The sequence below is a fragment of the Anolis sagrei genome, chromosome 2, assembly GCF_037176765.1.
Source record: "Anolis sagrei isolate rAnoSag1 chromosome 2, rAnoSag1.mat, whole genome shotgun sequence".
Taxonomy (NCBI): domain Eukaryota; kingdom Metazoa; phylum Chordata; class Lepidosauria; order Squamata; family Dactyloidae; genus Anolis; species Anolis sagrei.
In genome coordinates this window covers 61,924,938-61,948,760 of record NC_090022.1, presented here as the reverse complement: position 1 = coordinate 61,948,760, position 23,823 = coordinate 61,924,938, and the positions used below count along the sequence as shown (strand labels likewise).

The window sequence follows — 23,823 nt, the reverse complement described above, 5'->3', positions numbered from 1 at the left end:
GTCAATAAACAATATGGTAGCTACCTTCTTTTTCAGCCTTTTCATGTCCACCCAACCCCTTTTCTCCTTTAAGTTTTTTTAGAACCATCAAAATTGGGAAGATGGAGAGATGGATACAAAAAGAGAGACTTTCAGTGTTGGATTACAGAAACATGTTTGCATTAAACAATGCAAAAGTTCTTGATTTTGGAAAGAGTGGAATTTTGCCCTAACAGATCCATGTGTGCCCACTTGCAATAGATAACGTAAGCAGCAACTGCTTCCAAAATCCCTTATAAGCAAGTGCAAACAACGCCACCTACCCGGTTCCCCCACAGCATTTTAAAAGTACAGGTCTATAATGCTGGTTACCAAAATGGAAATCCTACAAAAAAATAGAGGCTAGTGAAAGAAAAACTCATTCCCGAATCTATTATGGAAGGATTTGTGAAATGGCCTCTAGAAAGTTCTAGATGTTTTTGCTGACTTTTTGGAAAACTTACTTGATCTTGTTTCATTGTGCATATAGTTAGTTTTGCTGACCAAGTTCACATTGAACTACTTTATTGTGATATAGGAATCTTTCAGTTCTTCCCTTATCACCATATTTCATCGCGTAATAGTCGCCCCTTTGGAGATGTCAAAAATGGTATGTTTGTTTTCCTCGTATAATAGTCATGCCCGCAATTGACAGGTGTGACTATTATGAAAGAATGTGTTATTATTATTATTTTATTTTGAATAATTTTTAATTCGTAAACACATTTATTACAATATCTAAAATAGAATGGGAAAAGGGGAGCAGAAAAGAGTTGGGGGTTAAGGGAGGGGATCACGAACCTTAAAAAGGGGGGAAGGGAAAAGAATGTGTGATTATTACTGATAGCTCGGAGGGGAGAGGCATGCAGGTGGGCCAGTCAGAAGGAGAGAACTCCAAGACCCCTCCCAGCTGGCAGCAGCCAAAAGAGGCTTTGTAGCTTTCCCGCAGCAGCTTGGCAGTCATGGGGTTTCCTTCGGCTGGAAGTGTAGGGAAGCCAAACAACTGCAAAATTATTTCCCCACATCATAGTCATCCCCCTCCCACAAAAAAGGGGGAGAAGGTGTGGCTATAATGCAGTGAAATATGGTAATAATAATAATAATAATAATAATAATAATAATAATGCAGACTGTGCAAGGAAGCTGAAACCATTGAACATATTCACAGCTGCTGCAAGAAAATCGCAGACAGACCACAAACAAAGGCACAATTATGTGGCCCAAATGATTCGTTGGAACTTATGTCACAAGTACCACCTGCCAGTAGTAAAGAACTGGTGGGATCATAAACCTGCAAAGGTAGTGGAAAATGAACATGCAAAAATACTGTGGGACTTTCGAATCCGGACTGACAAAGATCTGGAACACAATACACCAGACATTGTGGAAAATAAATTTTTTAGATTATTGATGTCACCATACCAGGTGACAGTCGCATTGAGGAAAAACAACAGGAAAATCTCAGCTGTTATCAGGACCTCAAAATCAAACAGCAAAGGGTCTGGCATAAACCAGTACAAATGGTCCCTGTGGTAATCAGCACACTGGGTGTCGTGCCAAAAAATCTCAACTGGCATTTGGAAACAATAAACATTGACAAAATCACGATCTGTCAACTGCAAAAGGCCACCTTACTTAGATGTGTGCGCATCATTTGAAAATACATCACACAGTCCTAGATGCTTGGGAAGTGTTCGACTTGTGATTTTGTGATATGAAATCCAGCATATATGTCTCATTTGCTGTGACATATTGTGTTTTGTGTCAGTAAAATAATAATAATAATAATAATAATAATAATAATAATAATAATAATAATTTTATTCTCATATCCCACTATCATCTCCCCAAATGACCTTGGTACAGCTTACATATGGGACAAAATATCCACAAGAAATAAAAGAAAAAAAACAATCCATAAAATATCTTAAAATAGGAGCATTATAAAATATAACAACCCAAATAAAAACACACTAAACATATAAGTAAAAGACAGATTGCATTGAAGCACCATCAGACTAGATTCAACAAAACCAATCACCAGTATTACTAAAATAGGCGTGGCCAAGCTATAAAAGGGATGGGCAAGGAACAGTGCAAACAGCGCACCATAGGGCCAGGGAAGTGGATGAAGTGCAAAACAGAGTACTATCTAGTGACTTAGGGACTGGGCATTTATAACTAGGAACTAGTCATTCTCAAATGCCACCTGGAACATCCAGGTTTTCAGATCCCTTTGAAAGAAAGACAGTGTGGGGGGGGCTTGACTAATCTCCCTGGGGAGGGTGTTTTTTAGTCGGGGAGCCACCACAGAGAAGGCCTGCTCGTTCATCCTTACCAGCCATGCTTGTGATGGTGGTGGAAGCAAGAGGAGGGCCTCCCCGGAGGATATTAGAGCCCATGCCGGTTTATAGGGGGAGATCAAAGGAGTTCAAAGGAGATTACTTCTAAGTAACTAGATGTAGGATTGCAGACTTAGCTTGTGCACTTAAGCAGGGATGAGCAACGAAAGACTTGCCTACTTCTCAAATCCTGCCAGTGTTGACACCAAATCTGCTGCTGCACTTCTGACCACTGAAATTGGGCAGTGATGCAGCAGTTCTCTTTTTCAACAAACACAGGTTGTCTTGGGCTCAACAATACTACTAGAAGTGCAATGAAGTGTGAAATCTAGGTACCGTCTATGTTCATGTATAAGCCTAGACATTTTAATAAAAATGTCAAACCCCCAACATGGGTCACTGTGTCCACAGGTCAGTGTGAGTACTGCACCTTAACTTGTACAAAAGAAAGAGAACCATTCCCATCTCTGAGTAGACTTGCAAAATGCAAAATATAGTCCATCCTGGGAAAACCTAAATGAAGCACCAATCCTTTGTACTCTCCCCATGATGGTGCCTGTTTGAATGACTGCATTGGCAAATGATGATAGTGTTCTATTGGCAAATGGCCTCCTGAGTTGGCACTGGTATTTTTCACTCTTTGTGAAATGACCCTCAATTTATCCACAGGTTATATCAAAATCCATAATTTTGACCATACAATCTGCCCTCAATGAACACATTGAAACTGAATCCAGACAAAACAGAGGTGCTTGCCATCAAGGGTCCTAATCTGTAGATGGAGATGTGTCAACCAATTCTGGACGAGGTTACACTTCCCTTGAAAGACTGTGTTCGCAGCTTGGCCATGGTCTTGGATCCCTCTCTCTAAATGTCAGCCCAGATAGATGGTCAGGGGTGCTTACTATCAGCTTTGGCTGATAAACCAGCTGCTCCCCTTCCTAGATTTGGAGGACCTGAAGATGGTAGTGAATGCACAGGAAACCTCAGGGTTGGACTTCTGCAATGAGCTTTAAATTGAGTTACCTATGTACCAATTAGGTTCCAGGCCAAGTAGAAAGTGTTGGTTTTGACCTTTAAAGCCCTACATGATTTGGGTGCAGATTACCTGAAGGATCGCCTTCTCCCATACAATCTGCCCCGAACACTGAGGTCCTCTGAGGGCCGTCTGCACCAACCAGCCAGAACTCAACTAGCAACCACCACCCAGAGGACCTTTTCATCAGCCATCCCATGACTGTGATGACCTCCCAAAAGAACTCCGACAGCTAAATCAGCGGTCAGAATTTAAAAACCATGTAAAACCTCTCTCTTCCGGTAGGCCTACCCAGAAAGTCTTTAATCATGAATTTTAAATGTGTGTCCTTTGTTAATCTCTATTTTGTGTATTTAATATGTATGTTATATGTAGCTTTTATAGGAATACATTTTAATACATGCATCTGTAGTGTTTTTGCAATGTTTATGTGTTTTATTGATTCTGTAACCCATCTCGAGCCATGAGAAGAGGTAAGAAATAAAATTATTATTATTATTACTATTACTACTACTACTACTATTTGATACACAACAAGATTATTAAACAGTAAATAAGGTCACTATGCTGGCTTTTGTATTTAATCACACGTCAGACACTTTCCAAGTGTCGAGGAATGTGTGACGTACTGGCAAATAATGCGTGCAGATCTGAGTAGGGTGGCCTTCTGCAGATGACAGATGGTAATTTTGTCAGCGCCGATTGTGTTTAAGTGCAGGCCAAGGTCTTTAGGCACTGCACCCAGTGTGCCGATCACCACTGGGATCACCTTTACTGCCTTGTGCTGGAGTCTTTGCAATTCGATCTTTAAATCCTCATATCATGTAAGCTTTTCCAGTTGCTTCTCGTCAATTCTGCTGTTACTTGGGATTGCAACATCAATGATCCATACGATCCATACTTTTTTTCACGATCATGAGGTCAGGAGTATTGTACTCCAAAACTCTGTCAGTCTGAATACAGAAGTCCCAGATTAGTTTGATTAGTCCCAGATTATATTATTATTTTACTGTCACAAAAACACAGTATGTCACAACAAACAAGATGTATATGCTGGATTTCGTATCACAAAATCACAAGCTGAACACTTCCCAAACTTCTAGGACTGTGAGACTTTATTATTATTACTATTATACATGAGGTTGGATATATACACAACTATATACAGTATACACTCTCACTGTACTTTGTCCTAAAGGAAAACTTTTTCTATCTTATAACTATAGGCAGTCCGTGGGTAACAAACATCCAATTTACAAATGGCTCATAGTTAAGAACAAGGCTAAGACAACAGGAATACTATTATGAAAAATGTGAAATGTGACCTTGGAATGGCCTTAGAATCTGACTCTGGATGGCAAGGTTCAATGAAATGTATTTTAATTATGTTTACTATGTCTTAATTTTAACTTATGTTTTTAGCTGCTATTGTTATATTTTAAGGTACCGTGGCACCGTGGAGGTGCGATTGTAAGCTGCCTTGAGTCCCCTTCGGGGTAGAGGAGGGTGGGATATAAATAAAGTAAATAAAAAAATAAGTTTCATCACATGAAACCATGATTAAAACTGGAAGCAAGCATATCATAGTCTTACAAGAAGAGCGTGAGACTTTGAACAACCTGAGGCTGGATGTAGCTCATTCTCATCATACCAGATTGCTCTTGCCCTTATGTCAGCAGGGTCACAACTCCCCAAATTCCACTTAACAGTAAGAGTGAGGGCATGTTGGGAGGTCTATGATGGTGGGAAAGCAAGTGTGTAAGAGAATTGATCCCTATCCTCCAAACTTCCTAGGACAATTGGAGTCCCATAGTTGCCAGAGTTGGATGGAGAGTCAAGGATAATCCTTTTTCCCAGCAGGATTTACTCACTGATTAATGCATTGTTGACACCACTTTAATTGCCATGGCTCAATGCTATGGAATTCTGTGGAAGTTGCAGTTTAGTGAGAAACCAGCACTTTTTGGAAGAGGAAACTGAATACTTTATTAAAAAAACACAACTCCTGTGCTTCCATAGCATTGAGCCATGGTACCTAAAATAATTTCAACACTGCATTAATTCTACAGTGTAACTGCACCCTGGGAGATAAACCAAGTTGAATTCACTGTCTCACTGGCATCCAACTCACCATCTAGCAGTGCATGTGGACTTGGGGGTCATAAAGAATGTTTGTGATATAGAATGATGCCTAATGCAGCCAGTATGTTATTTGTAATCCTTTACCACACAAGACATTTATTTCCTAGCCTTTGCATGTTTTTCTATTTCACACAGAAAGAGGGTTAGCCTAATTTCAGGTCTTGAATTAGGTATCTTTTGATATGTTATTTTGAGAGCTTTTTGTATAAAAAAGAAACTTACAATTGGGTTTTAAAAAACATTACATTTATTAAAAACATCAAAATTCAGTTTAAAAGTTGACAGATTTTACGGTTTTTGATGACATCAAGTAGTGATAAAACTACTCTGGTAGCACACCAAAATGCCAAGAAAAAGACTCATTATACCTCCCACATTAGAAAATTCCAAACTTGGGCATCATAACTGAAAAGGCATGTCACATGTCATAGCCAAGAGCCTCTGATGTCAAAGAAATGTAAAGCAATCTCTGATCATCATCATAGGGAATTAGCAGGATTGTGTCCTTCATAGCCTAATCTCAAAAATGTTTTGCACTTGCAGTAGTTTCCACACGCACATAAACAAGCCTATCATTTGTAGGCCCAGTCCATCTTGCTTGCTCCTTTCACATTTTCGTAAGGAAAAAAAGGAGTCTGCTCATTTCCACACTTCATCTACCATATATACTGTCCCAATGTCCTGACACCTGATTTAATTTTGACATCCTACATGGCTCAAATATATGCAGCAATGGCAACTAAAACCTGAGTAGAAAACAAACTTTATAGACTAGCTTTAAAAAAATGGACAACATAATTCAACACTACGATGTCTTTTATTAAGTGTATGCTATGAATAGCAAAGCAATTCTTATTTGTACTTTTGTGAAACTTTCCATTTTTTTTAAAAAAACAGGATATTATATACAGATATGCTGGTGCTGTGTTGAATACTAAGCAACAGTTTACGACTATTTCATAATCTGAATACACAAATAAAAAAAATTAAAACGTGCATAATCTCCAGTTCCATTTTATCCAATAAGCATGCAATTCACCAGAAAAGTCACTTGAAACTTCTAAATGTTTACCCAAAATTACCTCACTTTACCTAGCAGCATAAAAATCTATTCACCATATATACATTCTTACTTTAGTTAGAAGCCTGACTAAATTCACTTTATTTTTCAATAAATTATAATTATTAGGTTTTTATAAATCACAGGTGATTCATGTAGTGATTCACAATACTAATCAATATCAAACGGAGTGACTAAATGTCAACACCATTTCTCCATTTACAGCACTCATAATTTTGCCTGAAGGCTGAGATATGCAAATACAGAGATATGCAAATATATGTAAGAATAAAATGGAGAATAACTGTGTTCTACCCAAAATAGTTCAAACTACAATATCTGTGCAAGCTAAAAATAGGGCTTATATCAAAAAAGAGGTAGCCCTACTATAGCTTTCATCTCTTTGAACAAGGATAAAGCAGAGCTTACTAGAATTGTATTCAAATACAAATATTAAAAAGAAAAAGACAACCTTTGACAAGTCTCATGAAAGAAGACAAAATAAAGCAGAAAATCTAGTCCAGAAAACAAAGGCAATATTTGGGCAACAAAAGTCTTAATGTAGGCCACATTTCAGCCACATAAACAAATCATGTTCAACCTAGGTTTTATTATGAGTTGAGAAACAAATTCATAACTACCAAAGGTTCAATTTGACATTGCAGTATTATCTAACTATCACTATTACACTTTTTATGTACAGAAATGCGGGGAAAATATTTCAGTCTGTGAGGGGAGTATGGAAACATTTGCTATGTATTTTTATCTTTCTAGGCAAGAATATGAACTATGTGATGGAAAGGCCTTTCTTCCAGGAAAATTTCTGCTCAACGCTCTGTCTAACCAATGATTTACTCCAACCAAGACCGTTTGTCAGTGAGCATTGTGATTTTTTTGTGTGCATGGAATACTGTACAGACAAGTTTCTAACCTCCACCAGTCCCTCCTTTATTAGAAATGCACGTCACATCTGATTAAGTTACCCGAGAAGAGTGTGGTTGCACTTAACAGCTCTCCACTTCCATAGAGAAGAATTTAACCAGCCGACACGAACAGAGCAGTCTAACTTGTTCACTGCCGTACTTCACTTCATGTCTGTCATTCCCATAGGCCAATCACTACACTAGAGCTGTCAACTTGTACGCTTATGAAATTTCTTACCAGTTACAACTGAAACAAGGGGAGGGACTTCCACTATCAACTTAGTCTGAAGTATCACTGCCTCTCTAAAATGCACAATGGCTTCTAGGCCTGAAAGCATACTTTCCAAGCCATAAAAGTCCCTCGACTGAAGCCCAGGGAGGGGAAATATAGGTTTTCTTTCACTCCATTGAAATGAACTCAGGAAAAAACAAATCTCCAAAAGTTATTTTAAACTGTATTTTCTCTCTCCCACCCAATACAGAAAAAAAGTTCTTTGTCCTAGTTATAGGAATGGTGTAATCTGCCAAAAAGACAGTACAAAGGCCTGGTAACATTAATCTCTGATTACAAGGCTGGCTCTGAAGGTCACGTAATACTTACTATACTATGCATCGGACCTGAGAAAAAGTCTCCAACTACTTATGAACATGCTCAACATTTTTATTTCTTGTTTATGAAAAGTTTAAGCGAAATAATGCAAGAGTTATACGAGTTCAAGAACAGATTTCACTTTGATGACAAAAGTGGGAAGAATATTAGTTAAAATTTAATCAGAGAAAACTATTACCTAGTTCTTTCAACTCTGAAAAATAAGGCTCAGTCATCAAAGGGACCCTGTTTGACATTAATATAAAGACAACCAAGGCCAGACAGTAATCCAAGTGAAACTTAAAACTATTATCCCTGTCCAGTTTCACCACAGCAGTTGTATATGTGCTTGTGTTTTTTTTTATTATAAAAAGATATATGAAGAGTAGTTTTTCTGAAATATGGATACTTTAATCAAAGTATATTCCACTTGTTTATGGCCAGCCTTTCATGGGAGTTCTAGATTTTGAGCCTTAATGGTGGTGAAACCACACTTCCCTTGTAATGTACATTTATTAAACAACTTGTTGCTGACTCTGTTTTCATTAGTAAAACGTATGTCCAGAATTTCTCCCTGTCTAGTTCAAAGTGAGACAAGATGCAGAAAATGATTTAAAAAAAACAAACAACACATTTATTTCTAGAAGACTAGTAAGGAACATTATTTAAAAAAAATCTTATCAGAACAATGTCCCTGGAACAACATGGAGTTTTCAAGATAAGCAAATTGCACACATTTCAAACATTAACTAGGCAGATATGGAGAAGAACTCTTGCAGATTGGTTTGGCTACTTGCTCATATTCGAACTCTAAATCAGACATATTAAATAGTGAGCAACTAAGTTCCCTCTGCACTCTGTACTATCATAACCACAGAAATAGGATTCTAAAATAATGAAAAATAAAGATCTAAAGGTCTTGGGCAAGCAGGCTCAAGGCTAAACATTTGGGTTTTACATGTAAAAAAATCTAAGTAGAAATACAGCTTTGAAAACAGTGGAAAAGCAAATGGTGGCTCCAGCAGCACCCAATTTAGTCCCACAAACTCATTAGGCCACTTCGGATGGTGGCTGAGAAGCTCCAGGATGTTCCAGATCACCCTCATCTGGTTTTCAAAGCTTGACAGGTATGTATAAATAGAAAAATCCCTATAGAGATTGAGGACATCGAAGTGCTTACTAAACCCTTGCCTTGGCCAGCTATGGGCACCCTGCAGCTCTGGAGTTACTAAGAAGAGGCAAAGAAACTACTATGGTTAAGCATCTCTGATCTGAAATTCCAAAATACTCCAAAATTGTCCACATGGGCGGCTGAGACAGTGGCACCTTTGCTTTCTGGTGGTTCATGGTACACAAATGTTTCATGCACAACTATCTTTTAAAGTATTATATATAAAATTGCCTTCAGGCTATCTATGTGTATAAGAAACATAAATAAAATGTATGTATAGACATGGGTTCCATCTCCAGGTATTCCAAAATTTTGAAAAATCCAAAATACTTCTGATCCAAAGTATTGAGTGTTCCTTGTTGATGACCCCAAAAAGGGACACCCAGCCGTTTCCTATTTTGGTGGCTGGGGGTAGGCAGAAAAAGACAGCCAAGTCCCCAACCAACCCCAAAGCAACCTAAACTTTTTGGCCACGCCTGGGCAACCATTAAGAGCCGGCAGTGAGCATGCCTGTTCCCAGCACCTCCTCTCCCCTCCCAGGCTGCCAGCTTTTGACGACATTTTGCAGATCCAGGGAGAGAGAAGTTCTCTCCTCGCTCTGGGAATCAGGAGAGACACCGGCAGAAGGGGCAAAATCTGCTGCCATCTTAAGAGGGTTGCTCTCCTCACTTCCAAAAAGAGAAGAAGGGCAGTACAGAGGCTTCCAAGCATAGAAAGCCGAGCACTGAATGGTGCCTGGGCAGCTCCCAAACCTTTCTTTTTCTCCCTCCCCCCAATCCCATCTTGGCAAGGAAAAAGCAGGGAGGGGAGCCTTGGCAGAAGAAATGTAAAAGGGTACAGAGGAGGGAGACGGTGATCAAGTGGGGAGATGGCATAGGAAAGGGGTAGCAGAGTGGGCCAGGGAGCGGAAGATGGCACAGGAAAGGTGCAATTGATAGGCAAAAGAGAGGAAAAGGGGCCTACAGTGGAAAATGTCAGCAAAGGATGGTAAATTGGGCTTGGGGGTGCATGATGGCACTGGAAAGGGGTTGACAATAGAAAAGGAGGGAGGATAAAGATGGCAAATTGGGGCAGTGGGTGCAAGATGGCACAGGAAAGAGGGGCATTAAGACAGCCGTTAAAGTGGTGTCAAACTGCATTAATTTCTACACTGCTTTCTCAGGCAGGAGGAAATCTTCTGATGGGTTTTTGCCAGTTCCTTCCTCTGGAAACATAGAATCACAGAACTGGAAAAGAACACAAGGGCCATCCATTGGCAGCCTCTCATCCAAGGACTAACTAGGGCTGGCCCTTTGTGGCAAAGAGTGGGGTGAAAGAGGAGGGAGGGCGAAAGGCAATGGTGGATGGGCATTGTTTCATGCCAGAGAACTGGGGCAAAGGGTCCACTATAGCAGTGGAACAGGCCCTGCAGTGGAACAGGGGGTGAGTGAGTGATAGAGAGTGGGGCAGGCACAGGAAAGGGGGCCATTCAAATCTGGAGGCTCAAGCTGTGTCCAGATGCACAAATCCTACAGTGATGATGCCACCAAGGAAGGTTTTTGCCAGCTCTGAAAAAAAGAGCCTACAGCACCTGGTATCCATTGGCGGCCTCCCATCCAAATACTTGCCTTTCTGACTAAGAAGTGGGGCAAAAGAGGGAGGATGGGCATTGCCTTGTGCCAGAACAGGGGATGCAAGAATGCAAAAGAAGGGGGGGAGCTGGTGCATGAGTGGAGAGAGTGTGGGAAGGAAATGGGGCAGCAGGGGCTGGGGGAGAGAGAAGGTGACAAGAGTGGGGCGGGGTTACGGAAAAGAGGGCACTGGTGCAATGAGTGGAAAAAGGAGTGAAGCAAGAGATTTGGGGGGGGGGGGGGAGAGAATGGTGAATGGGCCTGGAATGGGAAAATGGCAGAGGAAAGGGCCCAGCAGTGGAGAAGGGAGGAAGGGAGTAATAGAGTGGGCCAAGGATTGTAAGATAGTACGGAAAAGGTGCAGTGAGTGGGAAAATGGCTGGAGTAGGAGAGGAGATGATGGATGGACATTCCCTCACGCCAGAGCAGTGGGGCCTGGCGTGGGCGATGGCAGAGGAAAGGGGCCAGCAGAGGAGAAGGAAGGGAGAGAATAATAAAGTGAGGCAAGGGGTTCAAGATGGTATGGAAAAGGTGCAATGAGTGGGGAAAAGTGGGTTGCTGCGAGTTTTCCGGGCAGTATGTCCATGTTCCAGAAGCATTCTCTCCTGACATTTTATCCACATTTATGGCAGACATCTCAGTGTTTGTGAAGTATATTGGAAATGCAAGCAAGGGAGTTTAATATATCTGTGGAAGGTCCAAGGTCTTGTCTGTTGGGGTCAAGTGTGAATGTTGTAATTAATCACCTTGATTAGCACTGCAAAGCCTTGCAGCTTAGAGGCCTGGCTGGTTCCTGCCTGGGGGAAAGGCTGGGGCAAGAGAGGCAAAGATGGATAGGCATTCCCTTATGCCAGAGGAGTGGGGCCTGGTGTGGGAAATGGTAGAGAAAAGTGCCCAGCAATGGAAAAGGGGGTGAGTAAGATGGCACAGGAGAGAGGGAGCACGGAAAAGGTGCAACGAGTGGGGAAATGGCTGGAGAAGTGAGGCAATGATGGATGGGCATTCCTTCATGTCAGAGGCTTGGGGCCTGGTGTGGGAGGTGGCAGAGGAAAGGGCCCAGCAGTGGAGAAGGAAAGGAAAGAGTAATAGAGAGGGGCAAGGGGTGCATGATGGTACGGAAAAGGCACAATGAGTGGGGGAAAGGCTGGGACAAGCGAAGTGAAAGATGGATAGGCATTCCCCTGTGCCAGAGTAGTGGGGCCTGGCTTGGGAAATGGCAGAGGAAAGGGCCCAGCAGTGGAGAAGGAAGGGAGAGAGTAATAGAGCAGGGCAAGGGATTCAAGATGGTGCAACGAGTGGGGAAAAGGCTGGGGCAAGACAGTCTAAGATGGATGGGCATTCCCTTGTGCCAGAGCAGTGGGGCCTGGCGTCAGGAGATGGCAGAGGAAAGGGCCCTGCCGTGGAGAAGGACAGGAAAGAGTAATAGAGAGGGGCAAGGCGTGCACGATGGTACGGAAAAGGTGCAATGAGTGGGGAAAAGGCTGGGGCAAGGGAGGTCATGATAGATGGGCATTCCTTCCTGCCAGAGCAGTGGGGCCTGGTGTGGGAGGTGGCAAGGCCTAGTAATGGAGAAGGAAGGGGGAGAGTAATAAGGGGTGCAAGATGGTACGGAAAAAGGTGCAATGAGTGGGGGAAAGATTGGGTCAAGCGAAGCGAAGATGGATGGGCATTCCCTCATGCCAGAGCAGTGGGGCCTGGTGTGGGAGATGGCAGTGGAAAGGGCCCAGCCGTGGGAAAGTAAGGGAGGGGGTAACAGAGAGGGGTAGAGGATACAAGATGGTGCAAATGAGTGGGGAAAAGGCTGGGGCAAGAAAGGAGACGATGGATGGGCATTCCCTCATGCCAGAGCAGTGGGCCCTGCCGTGGGAAGATGGCAGAGTGGAGAAGGGAAGGAGAGAGTAACAGAGCAGGGCAAGGGGTACAAGATGGTGCAAACGAGTGGGGGGAAGTTTGGGGCAAGAGAGGAGACGATTGATGGGCATTCCCTGGTGCCTGAGCCTTGGGGCCTGGCATGGAAGATGGCAGAGGAAAGGGCCCAGCCCGTGGAAAAGTAAGGGAGGGAGTAATAGAGAGGGGCAAGGGATTCAAGATGGTGCAAATGAGTGGGGAAAAGGCTGGGGGCAAGAGAAGAGACGATGGATGGGCATTCCCTGGTGCCTGAGCCATGGGGCCTGGCATGGAAGATGGCAGAGGAAAGGGCCCTGCCGTGGAGAAGTAAAGGAAAGAGTAATAGAGCAGGGCAAGGAATTCAAGATGGTGCAAATGAGTGAGGGAAAGGCTGGGGGCAAGAGAGGAGACGATGGATGGGCATTCCCTGGTGCCTGAGCCATGGGGCCTGGCATGGAAGATGGCAGAGGAAAGGGCCCTGCCGTGGAGAAGTAAAGGAAAGAGTAATAGAGCAGGGCAAGGAATTCAAGATGGTGCAAATGAGTGAGGGAAAGGCTGGGGGCAAGAGAGGAGACGATGGATGGGCATTCCCTGGTGCCTGAGCCTTGGGGCCTGGTGTGGGAGATGGCAGAGGAAAAGGCCCAGCAATGGGGAAAGGGGGGCGAGCAAGATGGCACGGGAGAAGGGAAGCTGGTGCAAGAGTGGGCTGTCATTCATTGCCTCGTGCCAGGCGGAGGAGGAGGAGGAAGCGGGCCTGTTCCTCCTTTTCCTCCTCCTCGGTGTCCTGCCTCTCCTTCCTTCCTTGCTTACCTTGATGTGGAAGCGGATGAGGGCGAGGCGGATGCAGTGGGCCATGCAGACGGGCGGGAGGAACCAGACCTTGGGCGGCGGGGTGCCCTTGTTCTGGACGTGGGAGACGATCTGCTGGGCGGTCTGCCGCTCGTTGCCCTGCCGCTTGACCCACTCGTGGAGGCGGCCCTTCTCGAGGGCGCCGTTGAAGAAGACGAAGAGCTCGATGTTGCCGTGGAAGCAGGCCTTGGCCAGGGCGGCCAGGTAGCCCAGCATGTGGTTCCACTGCCCGCCGCTGACCCAGTCCGTGTAGAAGCCCCCGTAGAGGCGGTGCAGGCAGTTCTCAGCGTCCACCAGGAGCCGCAGCGGCGTCTGCGGGGGCCTCTGCCGCCCGCCGCCCACCAGGCTGCCCCGGGCCAGCTTCTGCAGCTCCACCGGCACCACCGCGCTCGGGCAGTGCTTCTCGATGTAGTCCTGGAAGCCCTGCACCCCCATGGCGGCCGAGAAAGAAGCAGCGGGCGGGAGAGAGAGAGACACGGGGGGGGAAGCCTCAGAGGGAGGGAAGCAAGACAAGCGAGCGAGGAGGGAAAGAGAAACTGGCCGGGCTTCGGGCTGGAGTGCCTTTCCCCAGCGGGCGGGCGGGTCTGTGGAGTGGCGGGGCTCGGCGATCAGGGAGGGTGATTGGTGGCGGCAGCAGGAGTTCCCTTCTCCTCCTCCTCCTCTTCCTCCTCCTTCAGGGGGGAGTCGTGTGCATTTGTGGGGGGCTCATGGCTGCGCCTTCTCCCGCTGCTCCTGCGCCTTCTCCCGCCATGTGCTGCTCCTCTCTCTCACTGAGACATGGCTCAGAGCTGGAAGGAAGGAAGGAAAGGAGGGAGGGAAGAGAGAGAGAGAGAGAGAGAAGGAGGGAGGAGGAAAGGAAGGGGAAAGGAGCACCGAGCAGGAGGAGGAGAGAGCCACACAGGAAGCCAACCCACTTTATTATTTTTTTCCTCTCTCTCTCTCTCTCTTGCGGAACAGGCGGGACTTGGCCACTTCGGGTGGGAAAGGGGGGGGGGGCAGGGAAGGAAGGAAGGAAGGAAAGAGGGAGGGAGGTAAGGCGGGCCCCGCGGCTCCCTGCCCCGCCGCCAGGCCCAGAGGCCCCCAGGCCCCTCCTGCCCTCGGCCCGGCCTGCAGCGCCCTCCGCCGCCCTGCCGCCCCTCTGCCTCTCTCTGCTGCCGCTGCCGCCGCCCTGCAGCTGGGCGCCGGGCCTGTTGCATAACCCGCGCATGCGCCCTCGGAGGCGGGAAGGAGTCGGCGGCGAGGGGGATTGGACCAGGAAGGGCCTCCCCCTCCTCCTCCTCCTTCTCCTCCTTGCAAGCGGAAATGAGAGGCTGAGAGGGGGAGAAGGAGGGGAGTGGGCTTGCAAGCAGCGCCCTATTGGGGCATAGCGGGCTCCTCTGACCTTGCAAGGCGGCCAAGCGCCTACCCAGCTTGGCCTTGCAGGAAGCGCCTGCTGGGGTTGGCCCTTTCCAGGGAGCAGGCGCCACGTGATCTTGGAAACTAGGGGCCTTCCACACAGCCCTGTGTCCCAGAATATCAAGGCAGAAAACCCCACATTATCTGAGTGTGGACTCAGATATCCCAACTCAAAGCAGATATTGTGGGATTTTCTGCCTTGATAGTGTGGTGGAGGCTCCTTCTTTGGAAGCTTTTAAACAGAGGCTGGATGGCCATCTGTCAGGGGTGATTTGAATGCAATATTCCTGCTTCTTGGCAGAATGGGGTTGGACTGGATGGCCCATGAGGTCTCTTCCAACTCTTTGATTCTATGATATTCTCTGGACCCTTCTACAAAGCCCTATATCCAAAAATATCAAGACAGAAAGCCCCACATTATCTGGTTTGAACTGAGTCTGAGATTTTTCTGCCTTGATATTCTGGATGTAGGACTGTGTGGAAGGGCCCTGAAATAATATGGCAGTGTAGACACAGATAACCCAGTTCAAAGCAGATATTGTGGGATTTTTCTGCCTTGATATTCTGGGATATAGGACTGTGGAAGGGCCCTGAAATAATATGGCAGTGTACACAGATAACCCAGTTCAAAGCAGATATTGTGGGATTTTCTCCCTTGATATTCCACACAGTCCTATATCCCAGGATATCAAGGCAAAAAAACCCACATCTGAGTGTGGACTCAGATAACCCAGCTCAAAGCAGATATTTTCTGCCTTGATATTCTGGGATATAGGGCTGTGTTGAACCTAAGGGTCATGACACATAGCCCTATATCTCAGAATACCAAGGCAGAACATCCCACAATATCTCCTTTGACTTGGGTTATCTGAGTCCTCACTGCCATATATTCCAGTTCAAAGCAGAGAATGGATTTTTTTCAGTTGTGTAGAAGGGGCCTAAGCAGGGTCAAACCCAGTTAGTCCTTCAGTGAGAAGCCTCCAACAGGTTCTGGAGCAGGCATGGGCCAACTTGGGCCCTCCAGGTGTTTTGGACTGCAACTCCCACAATTTCTAACACCTCAAATTTGTCCGTGCTTTTTCTGGAGGAAGGAACTGGCCAAACCATCTCCAATCAAACCTGAGAATCAATGCAGAGCCTGACACAACTAGACTCAATGTTAAGAGGAAACCTTTACCTTAGATGCAGCCCCAATAAAAATTACTAGGGGCCCTTCCACACAGCCCTATATCCCAGAATATCAAGGCAGAAAATCCCACAATATCTGCTTTGAACTAGGTTATCTGAGGCCACACTTAGATAATGTGGGATTTTCTGCCTTAATATTCTGGGATATAGGGCTGTGTGGAAGGGCCCTAGGATTACCATAAATCAACAAGCAACTTGCAAATTACCTACACACACAAGTATGTGTGGGTTTGATAATACGCATCTGGTGAAGTGGACTTTAGGCCACAACACCACAGCCAGCCTTTCAAGACACTAGAAGTCTTCCTTTTGCTTTTAATATCAACTAGACCCCATTTTATATTAAACGGTATGTGTGTGATCTAGATATTGCCAGGTTCTGGCAGCCCCAGGCAGCATGTCAGGAGCGACTTGAGAAACTGCAAGTCGCTTCTGGTGTGAGAGAATTGGCTGTCTGCAAGGACGTTGCCCAGGGGATGCCTGGATGATTTGCTGTTTTTATCATCCTTGTGGGAGGCTTCTCTCATGTCCCCGCATGAGGAACTGGAGCTGATAGAGGGAGCTCATCCGCCTCTCCCCGGATTCGAACCCGCGATCTGTCGGTCCTGGGGAGAGGCGGATGAGCTCCCTCTATCAGCTCCAGCTCCTCATGCGGGGACATGAGAGAAGCCTCCCACTAACTCCAATAGGGTAGGCACAGATACAGTTTTTGATATCATACTTGGATTTGAGGATAACAAGTGAAACAATAAAATACAAGTTACTTGTGTAATGCCAAATAACACTTAATAACCTCAATATTAAAGCTCTGGTTTGTAAAATAAAGCTGAGTGTCTGTTAATTGAGAAGAAGACCAGAAAGTCAAGAAATTTGTGTTGAGCAAGAGGTTTCTGCCCTATAATCAGCCAGAAACCAGACAGAATCAGATACTCCAGGCTGAAGTCATCTTGATGCTCATCACAAAATCTCACCTTTGCATGCACGGCCCAAACCCATAGGGTTCTTTCATAAACTACGTTTAGGAGAACGCCCTATAATTTAGAAGTGTGACAGGTGTGTTATGTGAAATGACTTATATTCTAGAAGACAACAACAGTAATTTTCACCCTGTATTAAACAGGTGTGCAAATTAATAAAGCCTTCTAGAATGTGAGCCATTTTGCCTGGGTCTGGGCTAAATACCTTGAAGGCACCAGATCCCATCTCAGTTTGGAAGTTATGCAAGGTTAGGCTTGGTTAATTCAGGGATGAGAGGACACCAAGAAATACATGGCTGATACAGACTATATTTTAGAGGACAGCAAGCAAACCATTTACTTCTTGGCCAAGAAAGTGCTATGAAATTCATGGGGTATGTGCATATGTGCCTTCGTTGGCTCGAAGGCACATATGCATACATTAAAGAGTTAATTGTTGGACTCAAAACTTAAAACTAATGAGTTCCTTGTCCATTATAGTTATGTGTTTAAAAAATACTTGTTTGCATCTCCTCCAGAACAGGAATTACTCAAGGTAGCTTGCGTATTAGTAACAAGCACACAAAAACTTTATTGTTGTTGTTTATTTGTTCAGTCACTTCTGACTCTTCGTGACCTCATGGACCAGCCCACGCCAGAGCTCCCTGTCGGCCGTGGCCACCCCCAACTCCTTCAGAGTCAAGCCAGTCACTTCAAGGATAACATTCATCCATCTTGCCCTTGGTCGGCCCTTCTTCCTTTTTCTTCCATTTTCCCCAGCATCATTGTCTTCTCCAAGCTTTCCTGTCTTCTCATGATGTGGCCAAAGTACTTCATTTTTGCCTCTACTATCCTTCCCTCCAATGAGCAGTCGGACTTTATTTCCTGAAGTATGGACTGGTTGGATCTTCTGGCAGTCCAAGGCACTCTCAGAATTTTCCTCCAATACCACAGTTCAAAAGCATCTATCTTCCTTCGCTCAGCCTTCCTTATGGTCCAGCTCTCACATCTGTACGTTAATATGGGGGATACCATTGCTTTAACTATGCAGATCTTCGTTGCTAGTGTGATGTCTGTACTCTTCACTATTTTATCAAGATTAGTCATTGTAGGTGAACTATAAATCCCAGCAACGACAATTCCCAAATGTCAATGTCTTTTCCTCAAACTCCACCAGTGTTCACATTTGGGCATATTCAGTATTCATGCCAAGTTTGGTTTTGATACATCATTGTTTGAATCCACAGTGCTCTCTGGGTGTAGGTGAAGTAGAACTCCAAAACTCAATGTGAATGCTTACCAAACCCTTCCAGTATTTGCTGTTGGTCTTGGGAGTTCTGTGTACCAATTTTGGTTCAATTCAATCGTTGGTGGAGTTCAGAATGCTCTTTGACTGTAGGTTAACTATAAATCCCAGCAACTATAACTCCCAAATAACAAAATCAATGCTTTCCTCCCAACTTCACCAATATTCAAATTTGGGCATATTGGATATTTGTGCCAAATTTAGTCCAGTGAACGAAAATGCATCCTGAATATCAGATAGTTACATTACAATTCATAACAGAAGCAAAATTACAGTTATGAAGTAGCAACAAAAATAATGTTACGGTTGGGGGTCACCACAACATGAGGAACTGTATTATGGGTTTGTGGCATTAAGAAGGTTGAGAAACGCTGCACTAGCTAAATACAAATAAAAAAAGGAGATTAAGGTCAAAGACTCAGTAGCCAAATACAAATAATAAAAAAAGAGATGGCATATCTTCCCAGGGCAAATAATTCCATATGCAGACTTCTGCCTTGAAACTGTGTATTTGTTGTTCTTAACCATGCTTCCAAAGGGAACAGCTCATACAAGACAACCTCCAGAGGTGGATAAGGTCTTCTCAAGAAATAACAAAAAACCGACAAGAGTATGCAATCTTTGGATTTCTCTGGACCTTCAGGCTAGCTCTTTCAAAAATACAAGGCATCTTTTCTGTTTGATCTAGTCAGGTGCTGAAGAAAACTTGCACATCCTTGTGCAATTTCAGTTTATCCACATTTTGAATCTCATTTTATTGTCATGGACTGACACAGGTGCCATGTCTGCAAGCCACCTAAAGCCTGGGTAACTTGCTTATTTTCAGAGCTCTCCTGCATCCTCCATGAACTTTCTTAATGGTATTTATTTATAGTGTCAGAAGTGAATTGGGGTGCAGTTATAATGTATTTAAAAATACAAACAAAGTTAAAAACTTGGCATTATGCTAAATGTCCTTTGACCAGAAGCTGGCCACTTGGGTGCCTCTGGTATCACTGTAAAGGTTACTATGCAGGAAGTCCAGTTGAAGTTCACTGAATCTTGTTCCTCAGTAATAACCAAGGGATATGAGCAAGCAAGAGGGATCTATAACTGACATCTAAAAAACCTTGTTACTAAAGGTCAAAACACCATGCAAGGGTATATAAATACTGTATTTAAGACTGAAGTTATACAGAACTGCCCAGTAGCGACATAGTAGGGCCAATAAGTCAATTCTTTGAGGACATAACTTGATTTTGTCTAGCATTTCAACAACCCACACACAGGTGTCACATTAAAGCCGTTTTTAAAAGTCCTCAAATATTACCATAATACAAATATGAACTGTATTGAGATGCAAAGATAATGAACATGGCTTTTCAGCCCTTTGAACACGAGTGATAGCAGAATTCAACCTATTGCTAATAGTCTGCTTCTAGGGGGACATAGGTGAACATTGTTTCAATAAGCACAGCCCTATCTTAACTACAGGAGGACTTGCCTTCATACTTTTCCGATTGAAATAAATGAGACGTGAACATGCTTAATTGGCCAGATTGTGTCCTTAATTTTGCTTGCTGATGCAACTCACCAGAAGGTAAAGTGACATAAATGGGGCTGCCATATCCAAGATTCTGAACCAAGAGAGTCAAATACTGTATAAATCAGAAAGCCAATTATTTATTCTATGCTAGGTTTGCAGACTTTTGTAGTAGACACTTCCCCTCCCCCGACACACACACACACACACACACACACACACTGCTACCGTCTATTAGATGTTGTCAAGGAAGAATCAATGGAAGTCATTATCTTAACGGTTTTTTGACTTACTAAACAATGACAACATCAGATACCAGCTCTAGGGGAAAGGAAGTGTACTGATCCCCACCTTAACAGACATTTATTACGGCCCTTGGTGAAGATAAGTCAGTGAAGTGGGGGAATGGAGGCCAGATTGGAAAGGAATTATCTAAGATAGAAATGGAAGAGAAGCAGTTTGTATCACATCTGCAGACCTCGTGTTGAAGGAATTAAGATAAGAAAGCTGGTTACTAATTAAAAGCATCTGAGGGGTTGGGAGAAGGCAGGGAGAGAATAGGATCACAGTCAAGCTTTAAATTTAGTGTCACACTGTTTTTCTCAAATCTTTCTACCCAAAGCCTCTATCTGTATCTTATTTTTCCCTCCTCATCATTATATTCACAGTTTGGATTAGGCCTTCCTGCAGTTGCTTCAATACATTTAATCTGATCACACATTTAAGGCTCTCTGACTTGGCTTTGAGTCTTACTTCCACTTAAATGTGCTTAAGCTTGTGGTAGCAGCATATGTTAGGGGTTGAGTTGTATTTCATTTTTCCAAAACTAATTTACATGGAAACAAAAACTTTACACTTCTTGTGTGTTTCCGCTACCAATTCATTATATTAGTGGTTCCCAACCTATGGTCCGTGGACCACCAGTGGTCTGCAAGAACGAAAATATGGTCCACGGCCTCACCATTACTACACCATTGCCCCGAAACCACGTGACAGCAAGAGCGACTGGTCTCGCAAAACCCTCTTATAGTGCTGAGGCAACGGGGATGTCAGGAGAGGAGAGGCTGATTACCCATGAAAGATTACTACTACCACATCAGCTCTAGATGATTAAATATGGTTTTCTGTGGGCGAGCAGATGGCGAGTACTGGATGGCATATGTTCTGTATCAGAAACTAGAGCTGATGTTGTCTATCCAATGCAATTTTCTGAATCAGCACCACAAATAACCAAAACGAATCTAAAGTTGACAAAACTGGTTTGTAATCCCTTTGGTACTAATGTTGGAAAGTGGTCCCTGGTCAAGCTTTCCCTGGTCAAAATAAGGTTGGGAACCACTGATATATACAGAAATCTCAAACCGACTCTCACAATTCAACGATCACCCTTACCATGGTATTTTTGATATCTTTGTATTGATGTAAAAAGTCGACAAACAAAGAACCTGAAAAAAAAGAAGAGGAACTTTTTTTTTTGGAAAAATGCTGCTAGTGTACGTTTTCAGGATACCATGGACTACCAGAAAACAAATAAATTTTCATAGAACAAATCATCCAGAACTTTGAATGGAAATAAAAACCTGTCACTGTTTGAATGTGTTTTGAGAAAACAGGATTCTGTGGAAAAAACAAAACAACTGCTAATATATATAATATACTCATTTTATTTACTGTAAGACAATTATCACATAAGTTCTTTAGGCATTGCACAATTGCAAATATAAAACAATGGAATTTTTAAAAATCTACAATTAAAAAACCTAAAGTGATAAAAATTCAAAATAAAAGCCAATTTGATAAAATCAAAATACAAAGCCAACTCAAGAATGTGTGTGTGTGTGTGTGTGTGTGTATGAGATAGAAGCAAATTTTCTTATCCTCTTGGGTTAGAAACACCAGCAAAGAAGAGTAGAATAAAATAGGAATAGTTTTATCAGTTTGGGATAACAAAGTAGTTGTAACCTGTTGATGGAGAGAAAGCAACTATATTGGTGCCAGTTTCTGGGAGGAGAGAACTCCATAGAAAGACCTCTAGTAGCCCCACTGGGGGCTTCAGAAAGTAGACATTTGAAGCAATGTTGATGACATTAAGGCTCAGAAAGGCATATCTACTCCTTATATCAGATGTCAGTGTTATGTGCTGTGAACAACTTAATAAGTCAAAATCAATACTTTGATTGAAAATGACCTGGAACCAATGTAAGTGGGAGTTGAAATTCTTGAGGTTCCATTTTTTTGCACCACTTGTAGCTTCCAAACCATCTTGGATAGCAGCCTCAGGTCCAATATATTGCAGTAATTGAGATGGGAGATGACCAGGCTATGAATCACTGCAGTTAAATGAAAGTCACAGCTGCAATTCCAGCATAAAAGCTGATAAAGGACACTGTGCACCACAAAGATCACCCAGAGCCTTTAGTAGCAATGATGATTCAAAAATACTCTCCAACCTATGATTTTTTTTAAGACTGAGTGAGACCTTTGCCAAAAACAGATTGCATCATTTTCATTGAAACTATCAATGTCTATCAATGTCTCTGCCTTGTCTGGGTGGTGTGTGTTAACTCTTGAATTCATGATTATTCATGTTTAAAATCATCCCACCTTTCTCTTAGTATAGGGCCCAAGGCAGCTTACTAAAACACACACACACACACAAGAAGGCTTACAAGAATGTACAGCTAAATCATATTTCATATAAAATTTTTAGAACATAAGATGTCCAAACATAGTAAAAAGAACAAAAGCATAATATGGCACCAGGCATGTAGCTGGGGGGGGGGGGGGGTCGAAATTCTCATGGTGGTCCGCGAGAAGGCCTTACTGGTACATTATTTAAACTGTTATGTTTATTCATTTCATGATCTGATCACCATGCTCAATATATCTCTTATGCATGGGGGTATTGGGTTAACGATACAAAAGGTTTGCTAGGGTACACCCTCTTTCACTCAGACTCAGCCCCCCCCCCCCCCCGAACCAAACTCAGCCAACCCCCCGAAACAAAATCCTGGCTACGGGCCTGTGGCACATTGAAAGAACCAAAGGCTTGTCTAAGTAAAATGACCCTTGTCTACTGGTGAACAGAACCAAACTAGTCATCCATGGGAGGAAATTGAAAAAGTAGAGAGTGGCCACTGAGAAGCTTGTTCTCTTGTCTTCACCAGACACACATGTAATAGTTATGGGGAAAAGGGAAAACCTTCCCTTGATAATTTCATAGAGGGAAATGCAATCTTTCAAATAGTCAAGACCAGCGTTTCTCAACCTGGGGGGGAGGGGTCATGAGGGGGTTTCAGAGGGGTCACCAAAGACCATCAGAAAACACATATTTCTGATGGTCTTGGGAATCCCTTTGGCAGCAGAGGTTGAAGATCTCTCCACCTGTCCTTCTCTTCCTTTTTGGAAATAGTTGGTGAATCCTCTCACCGAAAGCCCTCTTCCGCTGTGATTGACTGGCCTCTCAGCCAAGTGGAGGGCTGTTTCTCACACTCCAAGTGGGAAGAGGATAACAGGCGTACTTGGCACATGGCAGTGTGGAGGGCAAGGGAGAGTGTGCAAGGTTTGAGGGAGGTTCGCATCAGCAAGTCCCTTTACAGCATGGTGGTTCTGTGTGGAAAGTTTATTTATTTATTTATTTGCTTCATTTCTATACTGCATTTTTCAGCCCAATTAGTTTGGCCCAATTCTATCATTGGTGGGGTTCAGAATGCCCTTTGATTGCAGGTGAACTATAAATCCCAGCAACAATAACACTCAAATGTCAACCTTGGTTTTCCTCAAACTCCACCAGTGTTCACATTTGGGCATATTGAGTACTTGTGCCAAA

The 23,823-nt window shown here is 43.6% G+C and overlaps 1 protein-coding gene across 4 annotated transcripts in view; it reads right to left on the bottom strand.

Moving 5' to 3' along the window:
* Positions 1-14,772, bottom strand: part of FAM120A (family with sequence similarity 120 member A) — a 77,824-nt gene extending 63,052 nt beyond the window's left edge. The window contains exon 1 of one of the 4 annotated variants that reach the window (XM_067463559.1): positions 13,589-14,772. In XM_067463559.1, the coding sequence (XP_067319660.1) occupies positions 13,589-14,062 (474 nt within the window). In that variant the 5' untranslated portion in view covers positions 14,063-14,772. The remainder of the gene's footprint in view (positions 1-13,588) is intronic. The other 3 variants (XM_067463558.1, XM_060766008.2, XM_060766007.2) reach the window with 3 other exon arrangements.
* Positions 14,773-23,823: the final 9,051 nt, after the last annotated feature.